General features: G+C 48.4%; 1 protein-coding gene across 1 annotated transcript; it reads right to left on the bottom strand.

The window, feature by feature from the left end:
* Positions 1 to 65: 65 nt before the first annotated feature.
* Positions 66 to 5,699, bottom strand: LOC119098369 (transmembrane protein 53). The gene is made up of 6 exons (XM_037221287.1): positions 5,646 to 5,699; positions 5,000 to 5,223; positions 4,173 to 4,462; positions 3,621 to 3,808; positions 3,104 to 3,181; positions 66 to 146 (listed from the first exon to the last, which is right to left on the bottom strand). The coding sequence occupies exons 2-6, from the start codon at positions 5,191 to 5,193 to the stop codon at positions 66 to 68; spliced, it is 831 nt and encodes a 276-aa protein (XP_037077182.1). The 5' UTR covers positions 5,194 to 5,223; positions 5,646 to 5,699.
* Positions 5,700 to 11,904: the final 6,205 nt, after the last annotated feature.

Raw genomic sequence — 11,904 nt, 5'->3', positions numbered from 1 at the left:
CTCGTGTCGAGTCAGCCGTCGTTTTCAAGTGGTTTCGTGTCCAGTTGGCTTCGTTCGGAGCGTCGTCACTGCGGCCCTGTGCCGGCCTGCGGCCTAGTCGACGTCTGGGGGATGCGGTGATGTTCGGAGGTTCTCCGCGAGTCAGGCTGCCGGGCGGAGTGGGTCATAACTGCCACTGAGGCGCCGGACCACGTGCGCCACAACGACAGGGCATGTTCAAATGGGCTTTATGATTGTTTCTACTTCCATTTCTGGCAGATTTGTGGTCGGTAGATTTTGTGCGTAGCGCCACTTTCGCCGCTAGTGATCTTGTTATGGATAGTATTTTTGAGTGCGTATTCGCGAGAGAGCATTATATTTCGGCACACTGTTGGCTGATGACAGTGCTTTGATATATCTATATATTTCATAAGTCTGTCTTGTAAGGAATGTATAACCTAGGTGTAACCGGAATGTATGTAGTTGCCTGTACATTCGCCGGTAGTTTTTTGCTGACTCAGTGAGTAGTGACCAGCTGCTGACGCGGACTGAGAATGAGGTAGCAGAAAATGGCTGAAACTATCATTATCTTCCAGACTTAATGATTCTACTTACGACCAGATGGTGCACATTGTGTGCAAGAGGCTTGTATTCCTTCAACCAAATGGTGATACCGATGCTGTAATATTCACGTATTCATGGAAAAAGCATGTCTCCAAAACAAAATAAGTGTTTGTTTGGGCAGCATTAGCGTCGGCACCTGGACTGGGCCCTCCGCCCGACCAAGCACGTGGAAACCAGGAACAGCATGGAAGGGATCAATCTCCAGCTGAAAGTGGCAGGGCGGCTCGCCGGCCACAAGATGGCAGCTCGCCAGCAACGGCTTGCCCTCCGAAGGAATAAGTGCATGGGTGGCGGCAGCGGCCGCAGTACAGGAAAGGGGTTATGCCGAGCCTCTGCCACCGCTCAACAGATGGCACCATCGTCTTCGTGGCTGCGACCGACCATTCGCCAGTATCCGGCAGTCCATCTCGCACAGCCAGGGATTGAGACACGTTGGTAGTGCGAGAATCGCGTAACGAAGCCTACCTAGTGGCGTAGCCCGGGGGTGGGCTTCTGGGGTCATGCTCTCTTCCCCTGGAGGTGGCGGGGGTGCCCGAGACATAAAGCTCTAGGTGTTGGTTGGCAATCTAAGACACCCCTAGTGCTTTCTGAGCATAAAACGGACCCTCTCGGAGGTATCAAATAGAAGGTATCGAATATAATTTCGAGCCAACAAATACCAGAAAAATAGCCCATAGATGAAGAGCATTAGAACTCCGGCTAAGTGACCCCGATGACCCCGATCCTGAGCCGGCCCTGACTGGCGCAACCCCTGTGACCAGCTGTGACCGCCTCCTGAGTAAACCCCCGGCAGCTGGCCGCGCCACCGTCGCACGTCGCGCCTGGTGCGTGCGGCGCGCCGGCCGGTCCGCCACTGCAGCTCTGTGCCTCTCCCGCTATGCTGGTGACAAGTCCAACAGACGCCGACCGACAGCGCGCAGCGGTGTAATGGCGGAAAACAATGCGGCAGGTGTCAGACAGCAAAAACAGCGGGAAAAACGCAAGTTGAATCGTCACAGCTTCTCATGGCGGCGGTCGCTGACATCTGCGGAAGGCAACATGCTGATGCGTACCAATCGTCATTCGCCGCACAGGCAAAAGAACTGCTCCAGAACGCTGGAACTGCCGCCGCCACAGCCACGGACGGGCAAGGCAACGATGCATGCATGGCGCACATTTGGACGCGGCTTCCACGCTGGGACGATTTTGAACCTGCTGGACAACGCCTTCAGCAAGCGAGCAATGCTCAGATGGTCTGGCCCACTTTTCATTACACCGACGCACTGTGCAAACAGCTCACGCAGAGCGGTACAGCGCGACACTCAATACTATGCATGAGCGACATAGTTTTTAAATAACAGTCCGGTTCACAACATCGGGGCGTCTTCCGACTAAGTCCCTGATAGGCCTGCCCCGGCAGGTACGATTGAGATCGAAAGGTTTCTGAGGTGGCTCTTCAGCATACCCGACTGGCACGTACATGTCGGAAAAGCAGCACGACCTGCGTGTACACCACATACATCCCACTTCCAACATCTCCCGTGGTGATCGACAGCTGGGAGGCACCTCAGGCGGCTCATTCCACAATGGTCATGCCAGTGCCACCGAGACCGCCTCGAGTCCCCACACGGTGAACACGGCAGCCCACGGACTGCTGCCCCTCAGGAAGGGAGAAGGGGGGAGGCGAGTGACTAGCATAAAGGCAGTGATGGGACGGCCGCCCATCGTCACAGCATCGATCAGGACGGGAACTCGACTTGATCACGGCCCCCTTACACATCCACGCACAGAGCAGACGAACCGGGCGACAGTGCCTCGACTATCCCCTTGTGCATCTCTCGACTATCCTCTTGTGCGCTTCTCGACTATCCCCTCTATATATCCCTCGACTATCCCCCTTGTACACCTCTCAACTGCCCTCTTGCGCACCTCTCGACTATCACCTGTGCACCCCCGACAACTCGCTTGTGCATCTAACGAACACACCGCGTGGATAACTGAAATGGATCGCGCTGGCGTGCATAAGTTCGCTGTGCGAGCGGCCGAGCGGCAACTGGATCGGGCCGATCCTCGAGCAGTGACAACCCGTCGCAGATTTGCAGCGCGCGAAGCCCCGTCCGGCCATGCTGGCGGCCGGTGGCAGCGGGTGGCGATCCGGCGTGGATCCCGGGACTCGGCCGGACGAGGAGGCGTGCCCACCGGCCGCCCGATACCCCGGGTCCGCGCACTCCCCGCCTGGCACGGGGACCCTGCACGCCCGCCTGGTCACCAGCGTGACCCTGGGCCGGCCGGTCGGCCGGCGTCGGGGCCGCACCGGACCGGCGCGGTGGCGGGTGCGGAGGCACCGCGCCGGCCGGCGGCGCTACTCTCCCTTGTCGCCGGCGTGGCGGCGGCGCGGTGAGCCAGAGCCGGGCCGGCCGAGCCCCGGCGAGCCGGCGCGCGAGCCGGGCCCGCACACGCGCGCCACATACTCGGCCACCAGCGCGCGGTACCGCTCGGGCTCGGCGCGGTAGTGCAGCACGTGCGCCGAGTCGGCGAACACGTGGCCTGTAACGTCGACGCCGCGGGCACGGCGCGCCGCCATGAACTGCTCCACGTCCTGTCGGCGGATGAGGCAGGGCTGGTCAGCACGGCGCGAGGGGCGGCTCGCGGGCGGTTCGCCACCCGCCGGCGCCGCTCGCTCTTGGTGTCGTCGGCGCGTGGCTACTACTGGCGTCGTCTTGAGCAGAGCTCATGGCGAATTTCGCTGGAAAGTCAACATGCACAGGCGGGCAGCGTTCAGTTGTCTTTCGTACCAGATACACGAGTTTGACGCTAGTACAAAAGAACAGAAAGTCAGTATTCCGAGATCGAAGAGGTACCAGGAGCGAATACTGCACACCTCGCTTCTGGTCGCTGGGCGAAGTTAACCCGACTCCTCATCATGACGTAAAAGACCCGCGGTTTCCTGACCGCGGTTTTCTGAGGGACAGGACTCCTACCACCCGCCTCCCGCGCAACCGTCTCCGCCCATGACAACCGCGGGCAACAGGCCTGACCTTGGCCGGAGTGATCGTATCGGCGCTGGAGTAGAGGAACATCTGCGGCCAGCGCTCGGGACTCTCCGTCAGACTCCAGGGGTGCAGTGAGTCCTCGCGCGAGCCCAGCGTCCGTTCCCAGACGAAGCGGCAGACAATCAGCAGGATGAACAGCACGCCCAGCAGCCAGCGGTACCAGCGCTGCTGGCCTGCGAGGGCGGCACGACGCGCTCAGGTTGGCTGCGGCCCGTGCGCGGCACGGACTGGGTCAACCTAGCCCACGGCGCCCACGTGATACAGCAAGACAAACAGGAGAACAGGAGGAAGCTTTACCCGAAATCCACACCAGGACCCCAGACACCAGCATGGAGTCCAAACAAACATGACGTCGATTCGACAGCCCGATGCAACATCCGAAGACAGGCCCAGTACTGATGTCAGCCTGCTGACACAGCCACCCGACTGACTCCAACCAGCCCACATTGCCTGAAGACCAGCATCTCTCCACCCCTGCTCCTCCTCACGCCAGCGAGGTGCGCGAGTGGCGGTCGGCTGCTGAGGGGCGCGGCGCACCTGCGGAGCAGAGCTGGAGGGCTCGCCAGCCGCTGGCCAACCGCGGTCGCAGCGGGCCGCTGTCGAACACGGCGCCGCGCACGTCCAGTGGCAGCCGGCGCTCACGCAGACGCCGCGTCAGGCAGCGGTACACCAGTGCGCCGCCATTGCTGAAGCAGTGGAACAGCACCGGGTGCACCTCCAGTGTCAGGTCCGTCACCAGGTCGATCAGCTGGTCAGCCACGCCCAGCAGCTCGCGCGGTGTGAAGAAGATGTAGTTGACTGGGCTGATGTAGCGGATGGTGGCACATCTGTCGGTGGTTTGGAAGTGAAGTTATATTGTGTGTTAATTCTTTCCAAAATCTGGCTATGAAGGAATGCATTGTTCAGCCTCCTTACAGACAGATATTGTTCATCTGACCAGCAATGAAAACATGAACCTCATGTGAAACTCAAGCCCAGGACTTAAGAATGTCATGTGCAAATGCTCTATGAGCTGAGCTGATAAAAGTTTGATATTTCAGTGCCTTTTTGCAGGCAAAGACAGCATTCACTGGACATATGATATTATTCAGATATTAACTTTAATGATATATGAAATCAGATAAAACTAACATCATATATTTAATAAAAATCATCAACACCCTCCAAAAGACTCAAAGATGCTCAACCTTCCCTGGCTCAATTGGTGCGGTAGAATGTGTTTGATGGGGTATATATTTTCATTCCTTGTCATGTGAGCAACATTATCTTCCTCCAATCGGCTGCACAGTGCAGCTCTTCACAGTGTGGGCATGGGGGAGGCTCAGCATACAGTTATTACCCTTGTCAATTGCTAGCTTGCTTACCCCAAATCCTTGTACATTTCTGCATACTTGGACAGATGCCTGTCATTGCAACCTGCCCAGCCAAACAGGAATACAACTGGCTCCTTTTCAGGCTCCGAATAGCCATCTTCATGAAACTCAGGTGACACAGCAGCAGGAAATGTCACATAATACTCAAGCTCATCATCCTCTTCTTCTGGCTCCATGAATTTCATATTTGTTGGTCTATCCTTGCATTTGGGTATCTGCTGAAACAAAACATGCTGGTTTATGATGAAAGCTAGGGCAGGATCACTCCATTCTTCTCTACAACATGAATTTATACAACATTTCATTTGATAAGAAACAATGCCAGTCAATTGATCTAAGGACATAATCAGGTTCAGTAACCAGCTTATTCACCAGCAGTGAATTTTGATTGGCCTTATGAAATTTTTGGATGAAAATGTCTTTATTGAGGAGTCCATGCTGCAGGGGTGGTCCACATCATCAATGATATGAATTAAGAGATTTAATATTCAGGAGACAGGTTGGGTTAGCCACAGCTGCACCAAACGTATCATTCTGATATTGCTAAGGTAGCTCTAGGCAAAAATAATCACCAGTTTTTTAAGCAAAATGCTCAAAGAAAGCAATGTAATTTTGCCTAGCTTAGTTCATCACTCACATGCAATTGGTTCACGGTGTTCGTGGTGTCCTACATGATAATGAGTGCTTAAATAGTGAACCAGTCTTAGACACCTACCCCCACTCCGCCAAGCAGAACTCAGCACTTCCTGACGGCACAGTTTCTGCTCTGCAAGTCCGTCAACAATATTGGATACAAATCTGGCGTTGGTGATACGGAATAGGCCGGAAAAGAGACAACGAAATTTGCTGTTTACCTTATTACTTAACGTATTTAGCCGTGATTTCTACTTAACGTAAGCAATACATTAATTCTAAGAAAACGAGGAAACTAGGATACAATTTGAACTGTTTTTAATCAAAAGTCAAACAAACTCGAAACAAACTTAATGAATGCAAATAACATTTAAGCGAATATTTTTTTATGCTGCTGTTTTTAGAATATAACCGTATATAAAACAAATTGATGCATATCAAAAAAAGTGTTGTGCAAGGAATCAGTAAAGCAGCGAAGAAGAAACAGTGTATCCGGCCAGATGTAAACTAGATACTACACTTCAAGAAATAGACCTTCCGCGGATGAACACATCTTGCAGTGGCGCGCTCAGGACTACGTTTTTAGCGTGACCGAACTAAAAGGGATACAATCATCATTTATGACAACAATTATTTTCATTTTTCTTCCAAATTTATCCAAATAGGATTTAAATATTATGAAAGATCAATTTAGTTGCATTTTCATCGAAATCTTTGTCCAAATCACTATATCACCGAGATGTGTACAAATGTCTGCGACCGTCGCTGCCCTCCGCCATTTAAACAAAACAAGGTGCGTGAGGTTTGTCTTCGGTGTGGCACAGGTCCGTGTGTGGGTTGGTAATAATATCGAATATTTCTACCTCGGACGGGATTCCGGTGTTATTTGTATTCATTTTTGAATGGTGGAAAGCAGTTACCGTTTGCAGTATTCCGGTTACCGCGCTCTGTCACAAGCACTTATGAGCAAGGGTGATGGAAAGAGATGTGAGGCAACGCAATCGGCGTCGCCGTGCCCAGCGTATGAAGGCCGTAGGTGAAAAGAATCGCGAAAATGGAAATGAAACTGGCGACGATGAAGTGTTAGTGCGTGAGAAACCGCCGAGACCTCTTCATCGTCGAAGGAAAATAAGAGAACCATTGTATGAGGAAGACATTGTTGATGGATTTGCGATTGCATCCTTCAAGACCTACAATGATTTGGAGGTAAGTTAACATAACTTCTGGCATTTGGTACACCTATTAATTGCCAAGCATGCATTTAAATGTCCTTTCCACTCTGTGATTTACCTCCAGTCCAACTAGGTAAGTGGTGAGAGGTGCACCCATGTCCCATGTGACAGGAGGTATCTTGAGTGTGACTTACATTCATGTAAAATGTCATTTCTGGGCATATTGGTGAAGTTAATATTAAGTTCATGCTTTTTTCAACCTTTCATGGCACTGTATTGCATGTTTGCAGTGTGCTTGTTCTGTGACCCAGTTTTTTCTTTGTGCTTCTTTGGTTCAGCTTTGCAGAGCCTGACATTATTGGGGTTAAATCTGTGAGGAACATTCTATTGGCATCTGCTGTTTTTAACAGGATTTCCAACTTGACACAATATCAAACTATTCTGCTTGATAATTCCAGACTGTAGCGCACATCTTGACTAGTCCACATATCAGTGACCTGCTATGCTTGGTCACTGGCGTAGTATCTTAGGTGTGTATGGATACAATAAACTATAACTTGTTATTGTTTTTGGTATGTAAAAGGCTGCACTTGCAAGCAATTTGAAAATTTGTTTTGTAATATAAGGTGCGATATTATTTTAGTCCATGATTCTATTTATAGCATGTAACATCCATATTTTGGAACTAGCTATCTAGGTGTGTTTCCAGTGTGTTCTTTGCACTTAAATGTGAAAAGTAATGTAGTCTTATGCTTGGCTGAGGTATTCTGGCTAAGAGTAGGTTATTTGTATTGTAATGAGCCATTGCAATATTGATATCCATGCTTGTTGAATGCTAAGGGTATTGAGTACATTCTGCTATTTGAAAGGCATGCATACTGATCATACCTCTATCCATAGAATCAAAGTTTTTTGTCTAGGCAACTGTATTTAGTGTCTTTTTTATATATCTCCATCGTGCTTTCATGGATTGTCATGGCACTTTTCATGCATTATGTTCCCAATGAATCTGCCAGGGGTGCTAAGAGAAAAATCCATGAAAAGTGGCCCAGTTTGTAGCATGATGCATTTTTGATCGCTAACATGGCAATCTAGTTGTTTTGGGTTATATATACCCCATAGATAAATTGATAGACACAAGTGATCATTAACTTGCTACTTGCAAATGCATACAAAATTATTGTCCTCAGCAGATCTTGAATTGCTTTCAAACTTACATAAATTGTGCATCAATAGTGTTCTGATTTATTATAGAGCACAGTATGGATTAAGAGAATGGCTGGAATTCTATTATAGAGAAGCAGCTCAGCAGGTTTGATTTCATTTGTTGGTTGTGAGAGCAGTGTTTCTCATCGTATAACACTTTCCAATCTGTTGTGCTTTATATTGAGACTTACTGCTGCTTGAGACATGTGGTATTTTTGTTAAGATTAATTTTTTGAATGTGTTTTGAAATCATTGCTGAAAACACTGATCATCAATATGCAGTTCATGGGAGGGAATGCCATGTTAAGATTTCTAGGATGTTGGGAAGCTCACTGATATAGAGCTATTGGCTGTCATTTATCCACTTGTCTTGAAGACAATAGGCAGCACAAATAACACATGCTGTTTTAATTGAATATTTGCTTTGGAATAATCTCACATTTATGGTATTGTTTTAGTGATTTGTTGACTCACAAGAACAAACATCCTAGACAAAGACTTCAGCAGAAGTTGGAATAGGCATGTCTAGTCTATGTTCTTGCAGATGTCTCATCTAGCTTGAAATCCATATTTGTTATAGTTGTAACCAATTTTTAGGGCAGTGATTTGTTTTATAATGTGCATACTAAGGAGTACAGGCAATTGCCATGCATTGTTTGTGACTTATCAAAAGAAGAACAGGTAGAGTGTACCAGTTACTAGGGTGAGCATATAGGCCTACATTGTGTTGCACCCTAAGCCAAATTCCTGTGATCCTTGTAAATCTATATAATACATTTTTTGTTTATTCCATCAGCTTATGATTTTTTATTTACCCTTCTAAAAGTATAAAGAATATTAAATAGAATAACATCAAGTTCATGGCTGCCATACTTATAGCAATGTGTTCAGGTTTTGATTTCAAGGAACATTTTCAGTGCACTGACATAGTGGTTACCCTCTAAATAGATGTTCTTTTTTAAGGACTTTTTGTTTGCATCACTGATATCTTTGCATTTTTTCAAGCTCAGTGTGAATTTTCATTAAGTGTCAGTGTGATAAATGTGCCAGCATGCTGTCTTATCATGCCATATTATGTTATTATGCTGTCATATATATTGTCATGTGCTGCTGTATGTATCAGCTGCCTATAATCTATATGTGTTATAATCTAAAAAGCCATCTTCCATTTTCATATACATATGCACATGGAATCATGAGCTTGCCATTGTGTGCTGGCCCAAGGGCATGCAAGCTGGTGCTGAGTGGAAAACCTTGTTTCCATACATTTAGTATGAGTTGAAGTGAATGCTTGGGGTTGTCATGTGGCTACATAGTGCCATCAAAACATGAGTTGTCCTTAGTGGTCTCCATCAGCATGGTTTGGTTATTGTGAGAAGAATTTGACATGAAGTCTGACAAAAGTGATATTAATAGTGCGCTGAGTTTGAGCGGTCATTGGAGGTATGACATGAAGTCTGACAATAATGATAATAATAGTGTGCTGAGTTTGAGTGCTCATGGAGGTTACAACACTTATAGTCTGACAATAATGATATAATAGTGTGCTGAGTTTGAGTGCTCATTGGAGGTACTAACATTGAGTCTGGACAATAATGATAATAATAGTATGCTGAGTTTGAGCACTCATTGGAGGTATAACATTAAGCCTGGCAATAATGATTAGTGTGCTGAGTTTGAGTGCTCATTGAGGTATAACATGAAGTCTGATGATAATGATAATAATAGTGTGCTGATTTTGAGTGCTCCTGGAGGTACAACATGAAGTCTGACAATAATGATAATAATAGTGTGCTGAGTTTGAGTGCTCATTGGAGGTATAACATGAAGTCTGACAATAATGATAGTAAAAGTGTGCTTAGTGGGAGCCACTCATTGAAGTGATAACATTAAGCCTGACAGTAGTGGTAACAATAGTGTCCTGATTGTGAGCAACTCATTGAGGGTTTGTGGGTTCTGCAGCACCACAATGCTGCATAGGATTTTTTATGGAGTATCAAAGCTGTGCTGGTAGCAAGGCCCTGCCACTTTCTGCACAAGCTTGCAGGCAAAAGACCCTGCAAACTCACTCAGGCCATCCTCAAAGCATTTAGATTACAGATTAGGGCAGCAATTATGTGGTGGGTGGTAACTGAAGAATTCTACTTTTGAAGTGTCCACCTAAATGTAGAAATGCTGTAATGTAGGATCACCAGTGTTGAATAATACTGAAACAGAAATGCTCTCTTTATGTTTTTGTGTTTTCTGAAACACAAATGCTCTCTTTATGTTTTTGTGTTTCAAATGGTTTATATTTGTTTGTAGTTATGTTTTAAACATATTCCTAATGTTCTGCATGCATTCAGCCTGCCATTAGCTCAGATCAAGCAGTGCATCTGCAGGACTGAAATGTCCTGTTGCAGTACATGATAACACAAAGCCCCAGTAGCTGAGTGCATCATAATGCCCAAGTGGCTATCACACCTTGATATGACATTTGGTAACACACAGGTGTTGTGTGTTGCCTTTGCACTGTAGTGTAGAATCTTTGTCTGTTTCTGTCTTGTTTTGATGATTGGTATTGTATTGGTATTGAAAAAAATAGCCATTGACCTGACATATGTAAAGGTATACAGATGAAATATCCAGAAAAGGGAGTACTTTAAGGCTCTCTTTTTCTCTTTGCAGTATTTCGTTAACATTTTGCCCTTTTCATAATTGCCTCCTGGGTTATTGGAGGTCATTTTGGATATAGGCATGAGCATGACACATTAAAAAAGAACAGGAACTTGAAACCTATTTTTCTTTTTTTAAATAGCTTTTGATCAGATCAAGCAGGCCTGTGTTTAAACTAATGTATCTCAGAGGGTCTCTCCCAAGTCGCATGTGTGGTCTTACAAACCCAGGCAAGCTGGTGCATGTGTCACATGTCACATTGCCATGGATACAAGAGCATGTTTTACCTGTGGTTGTAAGTATATCCTACATCGAGCATCCAAATGTGATGCTGGTGTATCTCTGGATATGACGCTGCCTACTATGCTGCATGGTTATACCTAAATTGAATGTGACAGAGCAAGATGCAGCTCATGTACATGGTTACCGTGTGACTTCCGTACCGTCGGTAAGCATTCTACCATTCCATGACGCACTCATGTGACTCGATAAGGGCGGTCGCCGGTCCATTGGTAGGGACAGGCGGGCCGAAACGGGGCGGCCGTGTCATGGCATTGCATGATGCGCAAACCACTTTTCAACCCAAACCTTTGTTTGGAAAAACACTTATGTGAAACACTTTGCGCTACACTGAGGTGATGGGGTCAGTATCAACCAGAACGATGCGTTGGGCCCACACATCTAAGAAGCCGTCTCCATTAAGACGTATCCCCCCATCCCCTTGTTCGTGCCTGCCTCGGCGAGTCGGCAACGCGCAGCGGTGCGCACTGCCGGCGCAGGCCGGCGCTGCGGGCGGGCACCTGCCGCAGCGTCCCTCCGCCGCCGCCTGACCTTGTCTCCCACGATTAAGCGCAGGCCCGGGCCGCTAACGTGCCGTCCGAGTGAAGGATCCGCCCTGCACGGAGCATTTGCATGCCGCCGGCCGCAGTAATAGTACGCCGGCGCGCTATCTACGAGTCTGCCGGCCATAAACAGTGGCTGAATGGCATGACTCAGCCGGCCTTCGGCCCGATGGGCGCCGGCGCATGCCTGGCGACCGCAGGGGCAGCGCCTCGGCGGATGCAGGTGATCCCACGGCAGCCGGGTCTTGTTCGCGCTGGAGCCGCCCGTCGCCCGCCAGCGCCGGCTCATACATTGCCGGCGATGCGGGGGCGTTGAACCGTCCCCAAACACGAGCTGGGCTGGGTGTCGTTTCCAGCGCCGTTGATGCATGATCTGGAGTGGTCGTGA

Source organism: Pollicipes pollicipes, unplaced genomic scaffold, assembly GCF_011947565.3.
Source record: "Pollicipes pollicipes isolate AB1234 unplaced genomic scaffold, Ppol_2.1 Scaffold_4740;HRSCAF=5597_pilon_pilon_pilon, whole genome shotgun sequence".
Lineage (NCBI taxonomy): Eukaryota > Metazoa > Arthropoda > Thecostraca > Pollicipedomorpha > Pollicipedidae > Pollicipes > Pollicipes pollicipes.
Note: the sequence above shows the minus strand (reverse complement) of the source record. Positions and strands in the feature narration are given on the sequence as shown.

Bases quoted from the DNA above. Each gene is read 5' to 3' on its own strand.
- LOC119098369 (XM_037221287.1), bottom strand. From the start codon at position 5,193: ATGAAATTCATGGAGCCAGAAGAAGAGGATGATGAGCTTGAGTATTAT. The intron at 4,463-4,999 runs GTAAGCAAGCTA...AACCACCGACAG, and splicing joins GAAATGTACAAGGATTTGGG to ATGTGCCACCATCCGCTACA. The intron at 147-3,103 runs GTGCTGCACTAC...TCCGCCCGGCAG, and splicing joins TGTTCGCCGACTCGGCGCAC to CCTGACTCGCGGAGAACCTC.